We start from the raw sequence: 24,817 nt of genomic DNA, 5'->3' as shown, positions 1-24,817 counted from the left end.
AGGACAGGAGATTTAACACTAAAGAATGAGGAAACCGGCGAGGTCAGCAGCCTGAAGGCCGGTGGCATGCTTTGGATTCCCAAGGGTGCGAAGATGTCAATAATCAAGTCAAGGGGTGTGCGCACCATTTACGTTGAGCAGCAATATCGGAGGGCGTTGCATACCAGTTCTTAGAAACCACAGGCGAATTAAGATGTATTTAGAGACTGGTAGTAGAGAACAAGTGACGAAAATGGATTTTCAGTGTAACGAATGCATTATTAGCAAATAAGAACCATCTGGACCGACTGTGGGGGGTCGCACCAGAGTATATAATTCAGCAAGTCCCTCTCACATTGTTGGTTTTATTCGCTTCCTCTACATTTATATCTCGCTTGGAATCACCATGGCTGAATCAATCACTACCTTGAAGCAACAACTCATCGACGAATTTATTCAGGCCAATCCCAAATCTAAAGCAGCTTTTGATCGTGCTCGCAATGCTCTGCCAGCTGGAAATACCCGATCTGTTCTCTGGTCGGAGCCCTTTCCTCTCACCCTCCAGTCGGGCAACGGCGCACACGTTACCTCGGTAGATGGGCAGGAATATCTAGATTTTGTATCCGATTTCACGGCGGGGCTCTATGGGCACTCGCATCCGGTCATTAAGCAGGCTGTGAAGGATGCTCTTGCCACTGGATTCAGTTTGGGTGGCGTCGTCGAGAAGGAGGCCCAACTGGGAGAGATCTTGCAGACTCGGTTCAAGAGTATTGAACGGGTTCGTTTCTGCAACTCCGGGACCGAGGCCAATACATTTGCCCTAGCTACCGCGAAGGCCTTTACTGGCCGAAACAAAGTATGAGAGACTGTCTGTTTGTCTGCTGGAGAAACCACTAACCCACATGACTGTGAGCAGATCTTGGTCTTCGACAGTGGTTATCATGGAGGAACTATCAGTTTCCATGGCACAACGCCCAACCCGATGAATCTACCGCACGAATTTGTCGTCGGTGCCTTTAATGACATTGAGCGAACACAGTCCTTGGTTGACAATAGTTTGGCGGCCATCCTGATCGAGCCAATGCAAATGGCAGGAGGCGTCCGACCGGCTTCAATCGAGTTTCTACGGTTCCTACGTGAGTCCGCCACCAAAGTCGGCGCGGTTCTTATCTTTGACGAAGTGGTGACCTCTCGCCTGCACTACCACGGCCTGCAGGGCGCCCGGGAAGTCTATCCTGATATGACGACGCTGGGCAAGTACCTCGGCGGTGGATTCCCCTTTGGTGCCTTTGGCGGACGCGCCGACATCATGGAGCAGTTTAACCCAATCGCTCATGGCAGAAGTGTATTGCATCATAGCGGTACCTTCAACAACAATATCTTTACCATGACGGCAGCCGTAGCGGCGGCTGAGCTGGTGACAAAGCAGTCACTAGCGGAGCTCAACAAACTGGGCGACGATCTGCGCGCGACAGGCAACAGTATTGTGCAGCAAGCGGGGCTCAAGGATATTGTCTTCGTAGGCTACGGGAGTACAGTGGGCATGGGCTTCCTGGGCGATCGTGGTCAAGTCCTCCGTGAGGTGTTCTACTTCACACTCGTAAAGCAAGGAATTCTGATGGGACGACGAGGATTCCTGTGTTTGAATCTGGCACATACAAAGGAGCACATTGACCGGTTTTTGGATGTAGTGAAGGTATTTGCCGAGCAGCATAGGGCAGACGTATAGCGATATCACGGCGACAGCCAATCAGAAAAAAAGCACCGACGGCGAGATGTACGTATCTGGTAGTTTTACTTTAAGCTCTGTCAACTCTCCACTCCTCTGACTGGGCTCAAGCCCAGCCCCAGGTTTTAGTGTTAGACTCATTCGCCCCGCACGTTTCAAGATAAGAGAATCGTTTAGTGTGATATCGATGTTGTGTCTATTAGACCTATTTAGCTGACTTGACTGGCCACTCGCTTGCAACTCCGGCCACCAAATCCGCGTTTCCCTTCTATCAACCAAGCTAGTACCATGTCTTTCACGAATGAGTCACGGGGAGACAAATCCCCGGTTGACAATAAATTGCTACAGCCCCTTGAACCGGTGTCGACTTATGGAACCGTGGTTGAGAATGGCACCATCGAGGAGCTCGGCTATGTGGCCGTCTACCGACGAGTCTTTCGTTCTCTAGGGAATATGTGCATGGTGGTCGCTCTGACGACGTATGCCCTCTTGGGCAATTGCACTTTTAGAGCCATGTTGACTTTTCTCTCTGTAGTCCATTGAGTGCGATCTTAGTCACCGCATTTTATCAAATATCATATGGTGGCTACTGGGGACTTTCCTGGTGAGGACAGATTCGTCCAACTTGTGCAAAACTCAAGGCAACACTGACATTTTTAGGGGCTGGATTATCCCCAATGTCATACTGATTCCTGAAGTGCTTGCCATCGCAGAGCTCGCCTCGTCCATGCCGGTCAATGGCTCCTTCTACTGGTGGGCTGGTGCACTTGCGCCGCCGGGGTGGTCGCACGCTATCTCATTCGTCACTGGGTGGCTGAACGTGTTCACCATGTTCGCCTCGACAGCTAGTTTTGCCTACGCTGTGGCCTCATCATTATCCTATGCGGTGACCATCGCTGCCCCTTCGATGGCCTGGACCAACGCTCAGATCATGTGCCTTTCCCTCGCTGTGATTGTCGTCTGGAGTGGTGTGATGACCTTGAAATTGGAGCGCATTGCCTCTGTGTATATTGCCATGGGTAACTTTCGCCTTCTTTGTCATTGCGTGGGCATTGACTGACAAGTTAACAGCAATTCTGGTCTTAATTCAGACTCTTGTCTTCATATTCGGCCTGCCAATCAGCCACAAAGTCCAGAATCGCCCATTTGCGTCTGCAAGGACTGTCTTTGGAGAGTACACCAACTTCTCCGACTGGGGTCTCGGCGTGTCCGTTCCATATTCTTGGTTCTGTACTCTCTGGGTTAACTCGGCGTGGATGGTCCCTGTCTATGTCGCCGAGGAGACGCATGATGCTAGCAGGGAGATCCCCAAGTCCCTGTGGTACACCTTTTCCATCACCGCAGTAATTGGCATGATCATCTGTTTGATTTCCGCATTCTGCATCAATGACATTGAGGCCGCCGCAGCAGATGAGAGGCATGTCTTTGAAGATTCGTTTAAGGGCGTTCATGCTAACCCCCTCTAGTGGATACCCCTTGATGAATCTCATTTACGAACACTGGGGTCACGCCCCGACCTCTGCCTACTTCCTGTTCATCACCCCGGTCGGATTCATCGGGGGTAGCGGAACCCTCCTTACCTATGCCAGCCAGATCGCAGCCTTCGCTCGAGATGGGGGGTTTCCCTGGCATGAACGCGTGGCCTACGTGCATCCCCGGCTCAACCTCCCCATCTATTCGCTCGCCATCCTAGGAATCGGCACCTTTCTGGTCCTCATAATCGCCCTCTCCCCGGCAGCCAGCTCCATCATCTACTCTCTGTCCGTAGTGACTGGTCTCATAACCTTTATTGTACCAATCTTCTTCCGTATTTTCGCCGGCGACCGATGGGTGCCGGGCCCCTGGAATCTCGGCCGCTGGAGTATCCCCATTCACATTGCGGCCGTAGTCACGCAGATGTATCTGATTATCATGGAGTGCTTCCCCACAGCACGAGCGTGGACTGTGGAAACCTTTAATTATAATTTTGCACTGACCGTCGGGGCAATGTTGATTTCCTGCGGGTTATACTGGAGTGTGGGGAGGAGGAATTTCAAGGGACTGGATCTGGAGGCTTTGGAGGCGTGGAGGAGGCATCACGCTGCGTATGCGGAGTAATATTGGATTCTTCCGGCCCGAATAGCTTTGTTTGATGTCTATCAATAATGCCAATGTCCTTTGTACAGTCTCAGGAACCCGCGGGCAGCGAAGGAGGCCTTGCGGAAGCTTTCAAAAGAGGCTTTAGTCTCCGTCGGAGGTTTTCCTCCCTTCGATACTCCAGAGTTGTCGAGTCAATTATAATATAAATACCCACTAGCATATCCTTCAAAACTTGGATCAAAACAGCAGCGATATTCCACAATGGCAGAGCACGAAGTCGATAGTACTCCTTTTTCCTCTCTATGATTCTGGATAGCATATTGGCTAACTTCCCCCAGAACAAACCCTCCTCAACCTTATCACGCAAGACCCTGGTCTACCACGCAACAACCCTACAGCGGCCTACTGGCAACATCTCCCACACCGACTCTCCAACGTTCAAAGCGCCAATCTCCCACAAACCACCGATATCGCCATCATCGGCTCTGGAATCACAGGCGTGAGCGTGGCAAAAACTATCCTTGAGCAGGACGAGGCAGCAACAGTAACCGTCTTCGATGCCCGGGCCCTCTGCTCCGGTGCGACCGGTCGCAATGGCGGACAACTCGCGATTAATGCAGCGGAAAGCTATCTCAAACTGAAGAAGATGGTGGGCATGGAGATGGCAGGGAAGATTATCCACTTTAATATCAAGACGCTCGAGGCACTTCGACGGATCGCAGCGCAGCTTGCCTTGGTTCAGGATCCTGAGGTCACTGATGTCGTGAAGATCCGGTCTTTCAAAGATGAGGAGTCGTTTCGGAGGGTACAAGGTGGAATTGAGGCGTTGGAAGCCGATCACCCTTCCCTGAGGGGGTTGTATACCGTTCTTGACCCAGAGGCTTGTCGAAAGGTGAGAAGTCCCTCTCCGTTCCCGGCTGTGCTCTCGCTAATTGCAAGTAGGAACATGGTGTCCACGGCGTTGCTGGCGCAGTGCTGCATTCTTCCGGGACAGTCTGGCCATACAGGGTAGTAACAAATACTTTTGATGACCTGTTATCCCGGTATCCCTCGCGTCTGTCAATCGAAACCAACACTCCAGTGACCGAGGTTGTCTACGGCCCTTCGGCGGACTCAAAGCACCCCTACATCCTGACCACCCCAAGGGGAATCATCCGAGCCACCCACGTCGCCTACTGCACAAACGGGTACACGGGCCACCTTCTCCCGGCCCTGCGAGGCGTATTATTCCCAATGAAAGGGACCATGACAGTGCAAGACCTCACTACCATCCCCTCCGTCCCGAACCGTGGATCCACGACCTCCTGGGCAATCCACTACACGCCCTTCTTGGACGCTGCCACGGGCGGCCTCGCAGACGGACTGATCTACGGCATGCAGAATGCCAACACGGGGTGGCACTTCTTTGGCGGGGAGAAGTCCCCTCCAGAACAGCTACTCTCCAGCGACGATTCCACCCTCTCGCAGTCATCTGTACAGTTCCTGCAGGAGTCTCTGGGCTCACTCTTTGGACTCCAGGGACCCGCCCATCAAAAGCTCGTCAGTGCTTGGTCAGGAATCATGGGTTTTACGTCCGATACACTACCACTGGTAGGCAAATTACCATCAGCACTGACCGGCCGAGACGGTCAAGGAGAGTGGTTCTCGGGCGGATATAACGGATACGGGATGCCATCGGCCTGGCTGGCGGGAGAAAGTTTGGGGCTGATGATACTGGGTCAATCCCCGAGGGAGTACCTACCAGAGGCGTATTTGATCTCTGAGGAGCGGCTGAGGGAGAGATTAACTGTTGCGCGGAGTATGGAATATCTGAGCGAGGCTTGAGAGACTTCTCAACTTTTTGATGATAGTTATAAAGCTTCCATTTTGGTACCTTTAGCTATTGGCCTTACATTATATGAGTGATGAATAGGGATGTAGCTTTTGTCATTGATGCCGAAATGCACCCCTTCCTCTCAACGCTGATGCCATCGCAGTCCTCCCTTTTCGATGAAACATGCGCTCGATTAGGCATATTTTATAGCAAGCAATCTCGTAATTCCGAATGCATACGATAAATACGGAGTAGGGGAGTTAGCATACCCGGGGATATCGATCCGTGGATAGATATTTTTCGCACGTACCGGTAGGAAAAGCCAGGATCTATATCAGAACATGCAGTGATAGATTCATCAGGCGACTCGCACTATAGCCAACACTAGTTGCAGTTCTAAGCACTGTCACTTGCCAGCCTAAAGTACATCAGAGTAGCACCACGTCCATTTGTGCACTATAGGATGCCTTACAAATAAGAATCTAGTACATACGACCATAGGGTGTGGAGAACAGGGCTTCCCGTCCGCTCAGCCGTACTTAAGCCACACGCCGGGAGGTTAGTAGTTGGGTGGGTGACCACCAGCGAATCCCTCCTGTTGTATGTATTTTTTTTTACCTGCTTGTTTTTTAATTTATTAGATTTAGTACCCTTGCTGCTTTATCTTTATTCTGTACTCTAAAGCTTATCTAAAGAACAAAATCTATTAAAAACCTAATAAATCTTACTTAATATCCCGCTTTTCTAATTTTATTATTAATTTTAACTATATAGACTAATAAAAAAAAATTTTTAAATTATTTACTATACTTATCTCTAGTATATAAATAATTATCAATAAATATATAAATAATCTAGATATTATTAAAAAGATTAAGACTTTAAATGTCAGAGGAATATCTACTAGTCAGGGTAGAGGACCTGTCAACTAGGTAAGGATACGTGGGCAAAGCACTAGGCAGTAGATACTAAAGACAGAAGACTGATTCTTGATTTTCCTACTATGACTTTCAGTACTGATTTATAGCCAAAGACCCCTAAGACTCTCTGTCTACATTTTCTAGATCGGGGCCACTGTACGTCATTAGAAAGGCGACGAATATAGACGCCGATGTCGCCGTTCGGCCGCCGAGTTGTCCATGCACCTGGGGCAGGGTATCCGGCATAGTCACCTTGCATGATCGTTATCAAATCTGGGACATTAAATAGATAGAGTATAGAGATTGCCTATACTAGCTATTAGATAAGATTACTAAAAACGGTTTTTAATTTTAGTTTATAGTCTGAAACTTCCTTTAAAAGGCTATTAAGGCTACTAGTTCACACTATATTATTCAGGTCTTAAGATGTGTCGGATCGACTGCTTGTACTAGAAAGGCCGAGTATTATGATGGAAACAAAATATTCTACTCTGCAAGATATATCTCCAGCGCACTATGTGTTCCATGATAATATTATTACTGTGAGAGTGATAACCATAAGTCATTGCAATGTGATTGACAAGTATTAAAATAGATATTTATGAACAACTTGATAAATAAACTAGAAATAATATCAGATAGATTTTCGAAAGTAAACTCATTCTATATTCCCCACTAACTCCCAACCTCTCTCCATATCCGAACCTTAACTGGACCACGATCATCGCAACGGCTCAGGGTCATCGGCGTTTTGTCTTTTTGGTGCTCACAAATGGAGCAGATGGACGTGAGCGTTTCTTTTGATTAGGACTGGAGTCACTATCCGCTACACCGAATAGAAGGCTCGCACTGTATTCATTGATGTACTGAGTTATAGCCTGAATCCTGCCACGCCCCTTCAACATTTTGTAGTGGTTGTCGCAATCAACCTTATTCATGACAATGTTGGGACATTGATTTTTCCACCACGCAGTTGTGCCATCCTGGAAACGCTCAGGGAGGCCGAGGTAAAGACATCTTCCCTGATACAAAGCAGGCCTGGCGGAGTGCTGAAGGACCCGGATGTGACGGTCAAAGTGTTCTCGGAACGGAGCAAGATCTTCTGGCTCAACGTCCGACATTCCGAGGGAGTTTCGGATGATTTCTTCGTCTGAGTTTCCAGCCGACGTGCGATTGATAGGTTCATATGTTCCCGGGTCCAGTAAGACGACAGATGCGCTGTGACTTCCGTAACGTGTCCCCCATAGCTGTGCCATTTCGAACGCGATCAACCCTCCGACGGAATATCCACCAAATATGACAGGCTGACCACGGATCAAATGAGGCTTGAGATTGATCAGATATGAAGTGGCCCATTCCGCCAATGTCGCGGGACAAGAATCTGTACCAAAAAACGGATCGTCGACGAGAATAACATTGAGGCGGCGATCTAGTAGAGGTACAAGCGGCTCGAAGATAGTCGACTGCGCCAAGAATGGATGGATAAGAACGATAGTTGCTCTACCTCCCCGGTCATGGACGTGCAGATTGCCCGCGATACGACCATTTTTTGTTCTATCACGAATCTTAACTGCTTCGACCTGGATAGTGGAGGATGGAGCGACATCTGCCATGTCTACACGCAGTCCGGCTCGTCGAAGTAGGGCCAACAAGGTGATTGACCGAATGGAGTCGCCACCCAACTTAGAGAAGGGCATGGTTATATCCACCCGATCTTCCTTTATTCCCAATACCTTAGCCCAGACTGATGCGATTGTGGCCTCAAGAGTCCCGGGTATGGCTGGAACAAGAACCTGTCTTCCAGCCGATACATCTGCCATGCACTGCTCATAGGCTGCATTTGCCATTTTCTGGATTGCTAGCTTGTTCGTTTTGCCGTGTGCTGTTCGAGGCAACGGCCCCTGCGGAAGTAGGAGATGCGCAGGTACCATGTAATCCGGGACGCTGCGCGAAATGTGGTCCTTTATCAAGGTCATAAGATCGTTCCCATTAATCGAGGGCGACTGGCTTAGTTCGACAAAGGCTATTAGAGCCTCAGAGTCATTGTTTACTGCCTTGGCTACCACACATGCTGTCACCGCAGGATGAGTTTGGGCAACTGACTCCACTTCATTAATATCAATTCGCAGACCCCGAAGCTTCACTTGACCATCTTCCCTGTCGAGATACTCGAGGTTACCATCACTGTGGAATCTGCCTAGATCACCCGTCCGGAACATCCTTCCCTCGCGCGACGGGGCGAATGGATCGGGCGTAAACCGACATGCTGTTAGGTCTGGCTGGCCGAGGTATCCGCGCGCAACCTGTGGCCCTCCAATGCATATTTCTCCAATGGCACCGATGGGTACCGGCTCCTCCGTCTCAGGTCGTAAGATGTATATACGGCAACCCCCAGTGGGGGATCCAATCGGAAGGTATGCTCTGGCACGCTCACTCTCGGCACTTGGTCCTTGTAGCTGACATGCTGTTGCTTCAATAGTTGTTTCGCTTGGACCATAGCCGTTCCACACGGTGAGCTCCACAGGTGTCCTGCGGAGGAAGCTGGCACGAAACGGCTCACCTCCGAAAACTAGGTTCCGGAGATGCGGTAATTGCCTACTACCCTCACGAAGATCGTTGGGCAATAGACCACCGAGTGTAGGGGTCAATGCCAGGTGTGTTATATTCATATTATCAAGCCAGGTATTGAGTTGCGACAGCATTTTGCTACGTCTCACCAGGGAAAAGCGACCACCCTTACATAGTGTCGCGAACAGATCACCCATCGAAGCATCGAACGTATAGGCCAAGAATGAAAGCCGGTTGGAAGTCCATGAACAGTCGACACTTCCTTCCTCGGACATTGTAAAGGCTGTTAGATTTCGATGCTCGACCATGACTCCCTTTGGCACGCCCGTAGATCCTGAGGTGAACAGAATATAAGCTAGACTGTTCAGAGAGGTAGGTCGGTTGCCTCCGGATACTGGTCCGCCAGACTTCCTGAGATCGGCTATTGTATAGGCAACAGCTCCTGTCGCGTTGGTCAGGCTGTTGATCTTCTCGCTGCCGTTGATGCCATCCCATATCAAAATTGGCGGTTGTGTAAGCTCACAGATTTCCTGAAGCCGCTTGATCGGATAGTTCATATCTAACGGAATGAAAGCTGCTCCGGCCTTCAGAATAGCTAAAATTACAATCACCATATCTGAAGACTTGTCAAAAGCGATTGGAATCAATGGCTGATTGTCAACATCAGTCATCCTGTTCTCAAGCATGCGTTCGATACTACCAGCAAGCATAGTCGCGGAATCCAACAGCTGCCGATATGTGAGGAACTGATCCTGCTCAAACTGAAGGGCTATCTTCTCCGGGGCCTTCTCTGCCTGTTGACTGATAATATCAATGACAGTTTGATCGGGGTCGTTGGCGACGACATCCTGTTTACTTGCTAGCTGCTGCAACTTCGCTCTTTCATTGGCACTGATCATAAGTCTGGCATCAATATGTTTGTGTACGGCCTTTCGTGCAATTGCTTGATCGGCGATGAGACTGAGCGCATCAATAACATGTTGCATCACCCAGTCGATATCTCCAGGCGGAAATATAACGGGATCAAATACACATCGGATTGAAAGGTGGCCAGTTGTGGAATGGCAAGACACTTCAAATACCAAAGGGAAGTCCACACGGCCTTGTTCAGATTGGGATATAGTGAAGTCATTTGTTTCTGGGCCCGCTTCCTGGTAAACGAATAGAACTTGGAACGGTAGTAAATCGGGACTTTCACTTGATAGCCTAATTGACTCGAGACCAACTTGCTGATAGTGCATAGTATCCAAGTATGTGTCTCGACAGAGCTTGAGCAGACTATGTAGTGATATTCTTCGAGACTGCGTATTATCGGTACTTTGAAACGTGTCCTGCTTTGCCATGTTAATTCTGACGGGGTGCGTAGCGATACAAGGACCAGCCACAAAGCCGGTGTGATATCTGCCACTTGATACCTCACCCAGGATCACATCATCCGAATTGCTATGTTCTGCTATGGTTAAAGCCAAGGCCGCCCTTGCCATTGCAGCTGGTGTAATCTGGAATCGCTTCGCAATTTTGCGAGCGTCGCCTGCCCACTCACCAATCTTGATCTTGGGGGATCGATCTACTGCCATAGGACCCTTGAGACCATTAGTTACAGGCCATGTAGCACTCATACCCCCTTTAAGGTAGTCCTTCCAGAAGGCGCAAGCTTTATCGGGGTCCCCGTCCTGTAGCGTGCGTACAAACGTTGAGAAAGAGACCCGATCCTTGTGGGAACTCTTGCACAATGTGCTACCCTCTTTGTAAACCCCAACCAGACCTTGGATAATTGAAGAGAGGTATTGCCCGTCGTACAAAGCGTGATGAATTTTGAGCCTGAGACTCCATCGACTTGAGCCTCTCTCTCGATCCAATTCCAATGACACTGGTATTTTGCCCATATCCATCTGCGGTTGAATGTCGCCGCTGCGTGCCTTTCCACCCTGAATTGTGGCAACTCTTTGAACCTCAACAGAGCTATCACGAAAGACTGTCTGCAAGAAAGAACGGCCACAGATACCTTGCTGATTTGACGCATCGATGCTAGGTAGAAATGCTGTGCGGAGCATCTCCTCCCTTTTAACGGTGATTCTCCAAGCAGCAGACAATGCCTCCAGGTCGAGGGCAGAATTTATTGTCACTTGCACAACCGCCTGATATGCTGAGCGGCCCTCAAGAACAATGTCGCTTGTAAGGACGCCCTCTTGGAAAGGGGTGCATGGCATTACCCTTTCTATGTCTCCATCGTGTAGTCCAGCTTCCCTGACTGCTTCTCGCCAACCCACAACTTCATTCGGGGCAAGGTTTGTGAGTGCGTGCGATGCTCCGACCGTGGGTTCAATCATTTCACCGTCCCTCTCCGACGAGATTCTCCTGGCGAGCTGTGCGGGAGTTGGATAATCAAATAAATCTCGGACATTCAGAACAGATCCGAGTCGACGAATAATTTTGGATACCGCTCTCGTCGCCATCAGAGAGTGTCCGCCGAGATTGAAGAAATTATCCATAATGCCAACTTCTGACCCAAGGATATTGCCGAATTCCTCGCAAAGAGTCCGTTCCAAGTCGTCCCTGGGTGCCACATACTCTCTCTCTATCTCATCTAACGATGGAGAAACAGTCACTGTCATTTGTGCCAGTCTCTTTCTATCCACCTTGCCACTATGGTTTATAGGTAGCTGATCGAGGACCTTAATGATAGAGGGTACCATGTATGAAGGAAGTCGTTGCTGCAACCCTTCTCTCAAGGTCTGTTCAATAGGCTTCCGTAGTCCAGGCAGCATTGGATTGTTTGTCAATGTGTCAGCGTGGCGGCCTTCGTGGTCTGTTGGGAACTGAAATGCTGCCCGTCCCTGATTTTGTTCTGACTGGATGCGGTGGAATATCGCGTCGAAACCGCCATCCTGTGAAAATTGTCGAGCCCAGCTAACCTCTACCCGAAATCCTGTCATGGAAGCTATGTTTATCAGATCAATAACCGAGAGTGAGTTGCGCTTGTGGGCCTCGTCGCGAATAGATGTCAGTCCCTGCCAAGCCTGGGGCTGATTCTCAAGTGATTCCAGGACGACCCTTTCAACTATTGTCTTTTCGTGAGGGATATTCGCCACGGCTACAACATCGGTATCGTCGGCTCTCTTGCTAAGAATATCGATGAGTGCAGCTTGATCCATTGCTTCCGAGACAAAGTCAATCCATTTATGGCTCTCAACGGTATAAATCGAGAGGGGATGATCTCCATGGACAGTATGAATAACAGCCGAATAGCGATAACAGCTCAGTTCATTGGTGGCTCGCATCTTCTTAGGTAGAATTTCAACATGCCGGATAAGGCCGGGAAATCGGTGAGGCAAAGCAGTAAAGAAGCCTGGGTCGACAAGTAACTCTGTCTCATTCTCTACAGTCTCAGCCATAATCTTGCGGATCGCGCTGGGCTCAGCCTTGTCCTCGAGAATGTGTAAAGCCTTAGACACTTGGAATTGCCTATACAAGGCGTAGGAGCGCATATCGCCAAAAAACAGAGTTTTCGCCTTGTGCTCCTTCAGAAGATCGCCTATTGTTCGAGCAAGATAATCTCCGCCTGGGAAGTACTGGGCCACCGAGTTGACCACTACAAGATCTGGCTGCGCAGTGCAAAACTCTGCTATCTTGCCCACATCTGCCGCTGTCCCGATATGCAGTCGAACCTTGTCATTCAGGTCGCCACGATGATCATGGATGGTCTTTTGGACAAAGTCAACAATTGGCTGGGCAGGCTCTAGACCCACGTAGGTCCTCAAGCCCTGTGGTATATTGAACAAGATCATTCCGGAACCTGTCCCTACCTCCAAGACATTGCCAGGGGGGCGGCCATCTAGCAGAGTTGAAATGGTGTCATCCAGCCATTCATTCATCTCCCCTTTGTCAATGTTAGTTCCGTCGTACATCGACGTCCAACCAGAAAAGTCGCGTCCAACTTGATGACTTTGAATTCCGACATCATACACGGCTGTGCTGAAGATCTCTTTCCATCCTTCCTCTTGTTGTTGCTCGTTATTGTGTTCCTTATCTTCAACATCCCGCTTCTCTCTCACAAAAGCAACCAGACGAGTATCATCGTCAGCATCGCTTCGCTGCAAGACAACAACCGCTTCGGCCAAGCTGCCTTGATCCAATAGAGCTTGCTCTATCTCACCCAGCTCCACCCGATGACCTCTAATTTTGACCTGATCGTTGAGCCGGCCGAAGTATTCCAGCTCACCATCGACCGGGCGATACCGGACACGGTCTCCTGTACGATATGCCTTCATCGAGTGTCCGCTGATAGTGATAGTGACGAATAATCCTCCATTTCGTTCTGGATCTGTATAGCCGCGTGCAAGTCCGTCACCAACTACAACAAGCTCACCCATCACTCCTAGGGGAACAGGGCGTAACTCTTGGTCCATGACGTATGCTCCCGAGTTGTTAATGGCGCGGCCAATTGGTACGCCATTGGAACATTCGCTGTCTTTCGACATGCAGTATGCTGTACTGACAATTGTGTTTTCCGTTGGTCCATATGCATTGATCACGCTCGATCCCACCAACCGTTGTGCTCTGAACATGTCTTGAGGGTCCGCTCGGTCACCACCAACAACCAAAGTATCGAGCTGTGCAACGATATCCGGTGATTCGGATAGCAGCTGCTTGAGCATAGCTGGCGTGAGCAGAGCGCATCGGACACCCGTTTTGCTGAAGGTTTGCTCCAGAGCAGCATAGTCCAGGACCGTCATGGTATCTATACAGATAACACTGCCGCCATTGAGGAGCGGAGTATAGATCTCTAGAACAGAAGCATCGAATGCAATGCTGCTCAAATGAGCCCAAGCCTTTGTGCAATCGCTCTCGCTCACAGTGTTGCCACGTTTCATACGTGACACTATCCCTCTATGCTCAATCATCACGCCCTTCGGTTGACCAGTTGACCCAGACGTGAATATAACATAGGCTAGACTGCTTGCCGAAGGCCCCGCGACAGGTACCACGGGAGGTATTTCTTTCGTATCCATGATCCCCAAAATGGGCATTATCATAACATCTTTGAGCCCAACGACTGGGGTTCGAACGCCGGAGCCAACCAAGATAAGCCTAGGATCTTGGAGGGAGGCCAGGATAACCTCAATCCGAGCATCGGGGACTCTTTCATCTAATGGCAAATAGGCCATGCTGGCCTTCAATATTCCCATGAAGGTGACAATTGTTTGGCACGACCGCTGGGAGAATACAGCAACAATCGTCTCTGCCGGTAATCCCTGCCCCATCAGCCAGTGACAAATCCTATCAGATTGGTGGTCAAGCTCAGCATAGGTTAGCTGGCAGGATGAGTCCTTGACCGCCACTGCGCTAGGCGAGGCAGCGACCTGCTGGCCAAAGAGTTCGACCACACTTATATCTTTCGGGTAGTCAGTGGATGGAGTTCCGACTATGTCCACATCTTGAAAAGTGGACGGTGCTTGCATGAGTGGTATAACATCAATCTTTGTATTAGGGCTTTGCACGCCATATTGGAGGATACTCATAAAGACTGATGATATTGCTTGGATTGTCTCAGAGTGAAAGAGATCAGTGGCATACATGATCTCACCTGCGAGGCCATCGGCATGCTGATAGAAGTGAACCTCTAGATCGAACCTGGTAGCATATGTAACATTGATTCTTTCAGTGTAGAGCCCTTCAAGGGAGATCTGATCAAAGCCCTCCGGGTGTACAGCGAATACTGTCTGGACCAATGGATTACGATCCGTGGCTCTTGTGGGTTGCAGCTCTGAGACAATATCTTCGAAGGGGACCTCCTCATTATCGAAAGCCGCCGTTACGGTATCCCTGACATGCTTTGTCAATGTATCGAATGAATCTGTTTCCGAGATACGAATCCTTATGCATTGCACATTGACAAACAAACCGATTATGCCTTCGTGCTCCGCTCTGCTCCGGTTCGTTATTGGTGTCCCAACAGTCGCGTCCTCGGTCCCACAGAGACGATAATGAGCGGCTCGGAATGCTGCCAGTAGGGGTACAAATGGCGTTACTTGATAGCTCTGGCAAAAGCTTCGGAGCTGGTCATATATCTCCCCTGTGATGCTCAGTGTTCTCACTTCAGCATTGCCTGATGGACTGGACGGTCGTGCCTTGTCACAGAAAAACTCAGCCGGCTGGCTACCTTGTAACTGTTCAGACCAGTACTTGAGCTGATGGCGGTGCTTAGCAAGTTGCTCCTCCTGCCGTTGCCAGACAGAATAGGCAGGATATTGAAGTGGGAGTGGTGTCAATCGAGTCATTGGATCACTGCCGCTGATAGCCGCAGCGTACAGCACAGCTAGCTCCCGAAGCACAATACCCATCGACCAGCCATCTCCTATGATATGATGTAGAACAATCGATATGACATGGTTCTGTGAATCTATCCGAAAGACTGATGGTCTCCATCCAGGCTCTCTTGTAAGGTTAAAAGGCGTGGTCTGCTCCTTAAGGAGTGCCTTGTGAAGCGTCTGCTCCTTATCGCTTCCATTTATATCTGTTACTCGCAGTGGCCTGTGCTGAAACGGATGGACCACTTGAACAGTTACTCCGTCTTTTTGCTCGAAGGTTGTTCGAAGGGTTTCATGCCGCTGTTCAAGGGCAAGGAAGGCCGCTTCCAACGCATCTAGGCGAAGCGGGCCTCGAACCCGGAAGGCCAATATCATTAGATACCAACTTAAGCTTTGGTGTAGCTGGTCTAGGAACCACAGCCGAGATTGAGCAGAAGATAGCTCCACAGGCTCTGAAACTCGGACCAATCTTGGCTTCCGTGCTTCTGATTGCTCTGTGGATTCGCCTGGTTGATAAATCCGGGCACATAAGGAACGAGGAGTAGGAAATTGCAAGATATCTCGAAAGGTAATTTCAAGATTCAGCTCGTGATTGATTCTGGTAGCGGCTCGGATGGCAGTGATAGAATGTCCACCCATGTTCAGGAGATTATCATCAACTCCCACTCGACACGACAACACATCACCAAACACATTACATACAACCCTCTCCGCTTTGCTCTGGGGTTCGGAATAACTGGCTGTTGCGAGTTGCGCCTCGTCCTCGATCAGTTTCGTGGCTCGATTCGACAGCCCACGTCGATCAACTTTTCCATTCATCGTATGTGGAAGACGATCTTTCACCTGGAAGATAAACGCTGGCACCATGTACTCCGGCAAAGTCTGAGAAGCCTTGGACATGAGCTCCTTTGTAGTTTGGGACCAAGACAGCTCTCCAGATGCTCCGTTCTGGTCATCGGTTGTAGATCTTGTATGCAACTCGACGAATGCTGCCAAACAGCCGCCATCAGATGTGTCAGCCTTAACAACTGCACAGGCCTTCACTCGACTATGCATTGTAATTACTGCTTCAGTCTCCTCCACTTCTATTCTTTGGCCGCGGAGTTTGACCTGATTGTCAATGCGCCCAATGTAGTCCAGCGTCCCATCAGGCAAGAACCGGCCGAAATCTCCCGTTCGATATACCAGTTTAGAGTCAGGGAAGGGGCTAGGTTGGAATTTTGACGCTGTTAGTTCTGGATTTCCCAAATAGCCTCGCGTGACTTGCGGCCCTCCTATAATGATCTCCCCAATTTCCCCAACAGCTACTTGTTGGAAGGTCTGTGGCACTACAACATAGATTCGACTTCGTCCGTAAGGCAGCCCAACGGGAATCTTTTGTACAGACTGGTCGCTCGGGTCAGTTTTATAGAGTGTTGCAACGACTGTGGTTTCGCTAGGACCGTATCCGTTAAATATACGACATTCTTTGGGCGTGTCTCGTAAGAGGGAAGGGTGGAACACTTCTCCTCCAAGAGTAATAACACGCAGAAAAACTGGAATCTGTTCATTGAATGCACTTGCCACGGCAGGCGTCGTGCCTAGATGTGTTACGCTGGTCTTCTCCAACCACTGGGGCAGTGATGATAGCAAGCTCGTTGTTGAACCAAGTATAAGCCGTCCCCCACATCCTAGTGTGCCGAAGACATCTAGTATTATAATGTCGAACGTAGGGCCTGTCAACTGAAGCTGACAAGCAGTCCAGTCCCCCATAAAACCAGGCACTTTGGTACGTACAACTGCCGCGATATTGCGATGCTCAATCATGATTCCTTTCGGCACTCCAGTCGTCCCTGAGGTGAAATGAACACATGCCAACGAGGAAGCCGAAAAGCCTTCTCTTCTTTTATTGAGAGAACGTTGACCTAGTTGAGGGTTCTGCTCATTGAGAAGATCGCCTAAAGTGAATATTGATGCACCTCTCCTGCGTGCGATTTCGCTCAGTTTCTCTGCGCCGGTCATGTTGCCACACAGAATAATGCTTGCCTTGCACAGCTCAAGAATATGTGCGATTCGCTCAGCCGGGTGATTCACATCAATGACGACATATGCTAGACCAGCTTTCAGAATCGACATGATGGCTATAATCATATCAATGCTCTTTTCAAACCAGATTGCAACCACCTCCTCGTAATCAGCTGGTCGTGGGACTAAGCGCCCGATTTGGTACGCAAGGGCGCCTGCCATCTCGTCGCATCGTAGGTTCAGATCGGCGTAGGTCATGTACTGGGAATTCTCGTATTGTAAAGCGATCTTTTGTGGCGTTCGCTTTGCCTGGAGTTCAAATATTTCATGGACTCCAACCTCAGTTTTGATGTGAGGCTCGGTCGAACAGTGGAGCTGCTCCTGTGGTATAGCGTCGATTTCGTGTCTCTTGACAATGTTGAGAAGTGGATCACCGTCCGAGCTCCGGTGATGAAAGGTATAATGGGATAGGTGGGTGTAGTTTCCTTGCAGCCATTGCAAATACCCACCAAAGGTTCGCAGGAGCCTAGTTATATAGTCGTCCGTATACCTATTCTGATGATAACGTATACTGACGTGAAAGAATCCTTCTCTCGGTGGCAATAGCTCGACGACCAAAGGAATGTCAGTTTTTGTCTCCCGGTAATCCCATAGGAAACCGCCAACTCCATTTGAAGGATACGACATGTCTGTCTGGCAAACAAGGCTGACATCGATATGATGGGCTAGCTCCGGTAAAAGTGATTTGAGCTGACCAACAGAAAACCCATGTTCAACATCGTGGGTTGACTTCAGTGACTGCGCAGCATCTGATAACGGAGTATCTCTGGGAAACCGGGCATGTCGAATTTGAGGAGCCAATAGAGGACCGAGGACCTCTTGATGCTGCTGTGAAAGAGCCTTTCGACCTGACATGATCTCCAGGAACACTGTCTCACTGACACCCTCGCACGAGCATAATGCCATCGATAGCGCCAATCTTGCTATCCAGGCGGGAACGGCAGCTCTAGCAGCATAAGGGGGAAACCTCGTTTCGATGCGGCTTGTTTGCTCGGCGTGCCGGAAGTTCTCAGTCGATCGCCGGCCAGGCTCCATACTTTGGAGGTTAGGTTTGATTTGCACTGCCGCAAACCTCTCCTTGATTTGAGCGCGAGTATCATCATTGCACCGTTTAGCCAGGGCTTTGTTGGCTGCAAAGATGTCGAATTGCGGTACTACAGACGCTGGGGAGTCTAGCTCATTTTGAATCGCGAGTAGTAGCTGACGTGCCGAGGTTCCATCGAGTATTGCGTGGTGGAAGCTCAGAGTCAATCGTGATCCTTGTTGATCGGACGACTGCGAAAGAGAGATCTTCCATGGCAATTCCCCGGACCACTCTACACCGGCTGAAAAGGGCGATCCTATCATATAGAATACCACATTTGCATTCTGGGCGTTGTACCCAATGAAGGTGCCCATCTTGAGAAGGTATTTCGTATCGAGAACCACAAGACGCACCATGGTCGACTTTGTGCTGTTGCCATTATCGTCCCAACAAAACAATGACCGCAAGATGGCGTGTTTTTCTATCAGTCTCTGCAGGGCATGGGACAACTGGGTGGCCTGGATCTTCTGGGTCGTAGTGAAATGGTATGTTTCCAGATAGACCTGATGGTCCACGTCCATCATTGTCGCAAGAATCATCTCTTCTTGCAACTTGGAGGCCGCATGTGCCGTTTGGATGTGGGTAAGGGGGATTTTAGCTTGTTGAATCGAGTCGGTAATAGTATCCATAGCGAACGTAGGCTCTAATGCCTCTCTCTCGGGGTCTAGACTACCCATAGTAAAATGGAATAATGATCGTATCGTTATTAACCTCCGTGGTGGGCTTCAGAGGGGTAAGCCAACAATTGCAGAAGATACCAGTCAAATGTCCTAATACGAGAAGATGCGGAAAGAATGCCAGTACTCAGAAATCTCCCTTTTTAAATCTAGTTTGGCGCTTGGGGTGGCTGTCCGCCCTTCCCAGTCGATACGAGCATGTAGCCCACATGTTTCATATACTCCACTATGTTTAGCCAAGAGAGTCGTGGCTCCCAGCTCTATGGGGCACACATACTGTGGGAACACCCAACAGATACGATAGAAAAACTATTTAATTAATACAATAATATACACCTTCTCATTCAGCGAAATCCCAATATGTCTAGGGTATACTTTGTATATGATTCTAGTGGTGGCATTCTTTCACAATGAGTCCGTAAAGTGATTATAAACAGCCATTTCTTTCAAAGCTACATTTTTCTACTCTCCCGACATGAATAAGTAAATCCTAGGATTTCTTTCTCTCTTTTTTTTTTTTAAAAAAAAAACCAGAAAGAAAGAAAGAAAAGAAAAGAAAAAGATAAGAAAAAGAAAAAACAAATACTATAGGTAAGATGACAATGCATGAGATTTAGTAATAGGTTTGCACGGTCCAGGCTGCAGACCCACACCGAACCCAGCCGTAGTTCGGGATCTGCACCATCGCGCACGAGTTGCACGGTTGCACCTCAACTTCGGAAGTGCACGGGAGTACCTGACCCACTGATTGTCGTTAGGAGGCTAGTAATAGTATCATCTCTGTCTTTACATTCAAAATTGGTTCTCCATACACCGCCAAAGCTAACCCAGTTGCTTCTACGCCACGAATGCTTGGCCGGTAAACGAGAGCTGTACATCGGCTTCAGCTTCTCACATTCCTCTATGTACTAATTCCCCGGTCAGCTTTGAGTTCCATATAATGTCGATCAGCTGAGCGGAATGACAGCGTGTTGAAAGCTGCCCCATGTATGTATGTGTGGATGCGCTATTGAATCTTCTTGATTGAAACCCGACAGCCTTGCCTAGCTGTCATCGATGCGGTTCTGTGAATCACGTCGTTAATAAGCTGCATACTTATGTGCTATTTTCTTCGAAGAAAGCCATATAAAGTTTCGGTAAGTAATAGTGGTTAGTCCTATTAGCTTCCATAACCTAGCCTCAACAATTCCTATACGTCAATTCCTAGCCCCAAGTGAAGTTGAATAACAGCATGATTTACTCTCCCGGCGTCTTTATATATTTCTTCAACTCTGGTCGAACGCCCCTCAATTAAGCTACTTGAATTCAACATCCTTCTTTCGCCAACGGTCCTAACTACGCTTTGCGCAACAGTCAAGTATAACAATGCCCACTCTCTCTGGATACTATACCTCTTTGTCGGGGCGAACCCTAACCATCAATGAACGGGATGAGCTCACTCTTCTCCCCAGAGGAAAAGAGCTAAATGATCAGACTAAGCTCCGGGCGGATGGAGAGTTCTGGCTGTGCCGTGACGATGGTGTAAGTAATCACAACTGCATCCTAGCTAGTCACTACGTACAGACTCTAAAAGATATGGTTTAATAGAGGGTCGGCAAATTCGGCAACCCAACCAAAGTAAGTTTCTTTGTCCCTGGCACCCGATCTACACGAACGTGACCCTTCTTGGATCCATATCTGAGACTCAGCAGGCCATCTTTCATATCAACGGACAAGGTTACCATATCTGGGTGGAGCCCCGTGGCTTCAGCAATGGAATGACCGAGGTAAGCTATTCGATCTTGATTCAGCCGACGTGTACGTCGCGCCCGATGTTTATATTTGCTAACCAGGGGGCTTGCCCTACAGTACGGGCTGGTACCTATTCTACCGCAGCACGAATATAGCAACACATTCCTGGCGGTCAATGATCTCGACCAACTAGATATCGTCGGGCAATGGGGGGCTGAGGCAAAATTCCGCTGCTTTGAATAGGGTAGTGCACTCATGTCGTGAGCTTCCTCGCTCTTTCCTTTTGCCCGAAAATTTGAATGCGTTACATAATAAATCTTAGAAGCATTGCTATTCTCTCTAAGCTGCAGCTAACCAACTTACACCGCTACGCTACTGACATCTTCTTTCTCCCGTCTCACACAATACTGGTATAGCATGGTATATATCTCATGTAGCTCAGTAGATATGACCAACCTCATAGATACGAAAGCATGCAATGGCATACATGTAGTGAGATATATCAGATGCCGTCTGCATGGCTTCAGCTGCGCGTCATTTCTGTTTTTCTTACCTAATTGAAATATTTGCAAGGTACTTAGAGGTGAATGGAAATAAGTCGGCCTGCCTCGAAAATTTAACAATTTTCATTTCCTGAGCTGCTTTGTGGGTGTTTGCGAAGGCAGATACCCGAAGTGAGGGATTGCTGGTGGTAATGACCTGCCTGATCAGCACTACAAATAGTAATAGATCTGCATGTCCACATACCAACTTCCTATTTAGACAATTGCTGATGACCGATCGAATACAAGTCTCTGTCCGCAGATCACAGCTGGCACTCTGAGATTCACTTCGGGAACATCCGCTCCGAGCTTTTCATTGCTTTTTTATCGAGCATGACCAATCCGACTTTGATAACAGTGGGCCGTGTGGAGACAAAATCGCCCACGCAAATCCAGTACTCAGTAAACTCGATGAGCTCCATCCTCCGATTCGTACCACGATGAACCACGTCGATCTCCGGGGAAAAGTGCCATCAGTCCGGCTGGCATCCACCCAATCGTACACGTGTGGATGAATTCCCGATGCTATTGTCTAGAAAGGTATCCTCCACGTATTAAGGTAAGGGTAAGGATAACAAGGTTAAGTTTTGATTTATTTTTTTTTTTTTTTTGGGCGTTTCTTTTCTTTTTCTTTTCTTCTCTTTTCCCCCCTCGGATGAAGACAAAGGCACCTGGGTATGTTGCTTTGTATGACTGACGAACTATGATAAATGTACGCAATCGTGCAAAATGAAGCGTGATAGACTGCTGCCGATTTCATTCTTCTCGCTGTGGATCATAACTATAGTGGGTCTATACGAGGGTTCGTGGCGTTCATGGCTGACTGAATTGTTTCAATAAGCTGCATCCCTTCAGCGATCCAGACCCCTAAACCACTACCTAGAAATTCGGAGTGACGTGGCCCCGTCGTACCCTATGATCAGAGAGTGAGAACATGACTTCAATTAAGGTGCATTTGAAGCACCTCATTAATACGGACCCTGTCGTATGAGAAAGACTACGAACCGACCAGCCCAGACCCACAAGATCCCCGAGATCAGCACAGCAAACGAGGTCGGGAACATCCGCGGGATCAGCAACACATACTCAGATGGGCTGGCCGACTATTCGGCTCCGAGTTCTTAGTATTAAGCGGACATTATGTGGGCCTTCTGGCTCTAGACCGGAGATCCTCATTCAGGTAGACTAGTGTAGTGACAATTGGATGTCTGTCTTGGGGCATCCCCCTGGCTGATTTAATCACACTTCCAATGTGACTTTCTCTCACCACTGCCCAACACACACCGCTCATATCAGTGTTTCCTCAGTCATCAGTCTATTTTAAACAAGCATGGGGTTCTTCCACAGTGCCCTCTCCTTCCTTATGGGTGCATTTTCACAAACCATGGCACAGACCGCGCCTCCACAGATGGAAGGTCGCATAGATGTCTCCAAGTATAGCCCACCTGATATCATTACTCGTGATGTCTGTATCATCGGCGGCGGACCAGCAGGCACCCACGCTGCCATTCGCCTACGTCAGCACAACAAAAGCGTGGTGGTTTTAGAGAAACAGGACCGCCTCGGAGGCCAGACGAACACCTACATCGATCCCGAGTCCGGTCGGGCCGTTGACTACGGCGTCACCTACTTCCAGAACCTTTCATCTGTCCGAGAAATGTTCGAGCACTTTGAAATCCCTTTGACGAAAGCTGTCTTCGATTACAAGATGCACATGTTTGACTTCCGCACGGGAACGCCAGTCCAGGACTCCTCGAAGGCGGAAATGGCAGCCTTTACGGAGAAATATATGGCCCAGCTGGCCAAATATCCCTATCTGAAGACTGGGTTTGATCTACCGGATCCAGTGCCGGAGGATCTGCTTCTTCCATTCGGAGAATTCGTGCAAAAGTATGATATGATGCCGGCGGTCGGCCAAATGGGCGCGTGGATCAACGCACTCGGTGATTGGCAAACTATGCCCACACTGTACATCATGAAGTACATGTGTGCTGACACTATGAACGGGGTAAAGACTGGATTCGTCCGCCCGGCCGATCATAATAACAGTGCCATATACGATGCCGCCCGTAAAGAGCTAGGAGAAGATGCACTGCTGAACAGCAGGGTGGTACAGATGGATCGAGACGATGCCAAAGGCTGGGTCTACATGGAAGTGCAGTCTGGCTCACAGACAAGGCTGATCCGCGCGAAGAAGATTATTGTCGCCTTCCCACCTCACCTGGATAACTTCGGAGGCTTCGATGTCAGCCCCAAGGAGAAGGAGCTCTTCTCTCAATTCCAACACATTTACTTCTATCCCGCATTGGTCCGCATCCAGGGCATTCCCGATAATATCTGTTATATAAACCGAGGGGCGGATCACCCGTTCCTGCGTCCCCAGCTACCTGGCATACTGATGATGAGAACAAGCGACGTGCAGGGGCTATGTACAGTCCATTTCTCCAGTCGTTTTCCAGTGTCGGAAGAACAGGTGAAAGCTGGCATCGTGAAAGGCATCTCTAGTATCCGAGAGACCCAAGGTATTGACGGCACTGACCTTGAGTTTGTCAGACTGGCAAACCACAGCCCATACCAGATGACAGTCTCAGCCGATGCCATCGCGCATGGGTTTTACCAAGAGCTTAACGCATTGCAGGGTGAGCGGCACACCTATTATACTGGAGCCACTTTCGACTCGCACAACACACCACAGATATGGAATTTTACAGAGCAACTGCTGCAGGAGCAAATATTGAAGTCGCTGGAGTAAGTCGTGTTTCGGTGATAGCAACTATAGGTGTGACTTGTAGTTGTATGTTCTTTGAGCAAAGCGCGGTCTGCTAGGAATTCAATTTATCTCTAGGCCTGTTCCTACCGGTAGGATGTGTAATGAAAGCATAATGGCCATTCGTTGCGACAGTACCGTAGACGATGGATATTGATTCCATATCAGACTGTTATAGCGTGACAGATGATGGCTATCTTGCTGGTGATAGTAACACTGGCACTATCTGGACACATGTCGATTTCTGTATAGTTAGAAACCCTGTGCCTGGCTGCCCGAACATCCTCGCCGCCACTGCGACTCTACTCCATATCAAAGGAGAGGATGGCAAGCCTCGAATGTAAGCCATAGTTCTTAATATTATTTATTACCATATTACTTACCCGAATATAGAAAGAGATTTATAATTGAGCACGAAGAAAACTTGATCTTTGACTTACTATTACAACTCTTAGCTCTCACCTAGCATGACCGCATCTTTACCACCGCTTATAGAGATATAGAGAATATATACTCTTTCCCAATCCCTCTATATCAATGAGATATAAAATTG

At 48.9% G+C, this 24,817-nt stretch overlaps 7 protein-coding genes across 7 annotated transcripts; 6 read left to right on the top strand and 1 right to left on the bottom strand.

The window, feature by feature from the left end:
- Positions 1-385: 385 nt before the first annotated feature.
- On the top strand, positions 386-1,708 carry AO090020000375 (uncharacterized protein; the record flags this gene model as incomplete). Its single annotated transcript, XM_001824651.1, has 2 exons — positions 386-835; positions 896-1,708. The coding sequence occupies 2 exons, from the start codon at positions 386-388 to the stop codon at positions 1,706-1,708; spliced, it is 1,263 nt and encodes a 420-aa protein (XP_001824703.1).
- A 288-nt stretch (positions 1,709-1,996) lies between these two features.
- On the top strand, positions 1,997-2,954 carry AO090020000376 (uncharacterized protein; the record flags this gene model as incomplete). The annotated part of the gene is made up of 4 exons (XM_023238029.1): positions 1,997-2,187; positions 2,244-2,312; positions 2,369-2,713; positions 2,780-2,954. 4 exons carry the CDS (start codon positions 1,997-1,999, stop codon positions 2,952-2,954), a joined length of 780 nt encoding a protein of 259 aa, XP_023092816.1.
- A 140-nt stretch (positions 2,955-3,094) lies between these two features.
- On the top strand, positions 3,095-3,805 carry AO090020000377 (uncharacterized protein; the record flags this gene model as incomplete). Its single annotated transcript, XM_023238027.1, has 1 exon — positions 3,095-3,805. The coding sequence occupies one exon, from the start codon at positions 3,095-3,097 to the stop codon at positions 3,803-3,805; it is 711 nt and encodes a 236-aa protein (XP_023092817.1).
- Positions 3,806-4,048: 243 nt separating this feature from the next.
- On the top strand, positions 4,049-4,799 carry AO090020000378 (uncharacterized protein; the record flags this gene model as incomplete). Its single annotated transcript, XM_023238026.1, has 2 exons — positions 4,049-4,070; positions 4,126-4,799. 2 exons carry the CDS (start codon positions 4,049-4,051, stop codon positions 4,797-4,799), a joined length of 696 nt encoding a protein of 231 aa, XP_023092818.1.
- Positions 4,800-5,020: 221 nt separating this feature from the next.
- Positions 5,021-5,611, top strand: AO090020000379 (uncharacterized protein; the record flags this gene model as incomplete). Its single annotated transcript, XM_023238025.1, has 1 exon — positions 5,021-5,611. The coding sequence occupies one exon, from the start codon at positions 5,021-5,023 to the stop codon at positions 5,609-5,611; it is 591 nt and encodes a 196-aa protein (XP_023092819.1).
- Positions 5,612-7,260: 1,649 nt separating this feature from the next.
- AO090020000380 (uncharacterized protein) lies at positions 7,261-19,224 on the bottom strand (the record flags this gene model as incomplete). The annotated part of the gene is made up of 1 exon (XM_001824656.1): positions 7,261-19,224. The coding sequence occupies one exon, from the start codon at positions 19,222-19,224 to the stop codon at positions 7,261-7,263; it is 11,964 nt and encodes a 3,987-aa protein (XP_001824708.1).
- A 3,603-nt stretch (positions 19,225-22,827) lies between these two features.
- On the top strand, positions 22,828-24,249 carry AO090020000381 (uncharacterized protein; the record flags this gene model as incomplete). Its single annotated transcript, XM_001824657.1, has 1 exon — positions 22,828-24,249. One exon carries the CDS (start codon positions 22,828-22,830, stop codon positions 24,247-24,249), a length of 1,422 nt encoding a protein of 473 aa, XP_001824709.1.
- Positions 24,250-24,817: the final 568 nt, after the last annotated feature.

Source organism: Aspergillus oryzae, chromosome 6 (genome assembly GCF_000184455.2).
Source record: "Aspergillus oryzae RIB40 DNA, chromosome 6".
Lineage (NCBI taxonomy): Eukaryota > Fungi > Ascomycota > Eurotiomycetes > Eurotiales > Aspergillaceae > Aspergillus > Aspergillus oryzae.
This window is presented reverse-complemented; position numbering and strand designations above follow the sequence as displayed.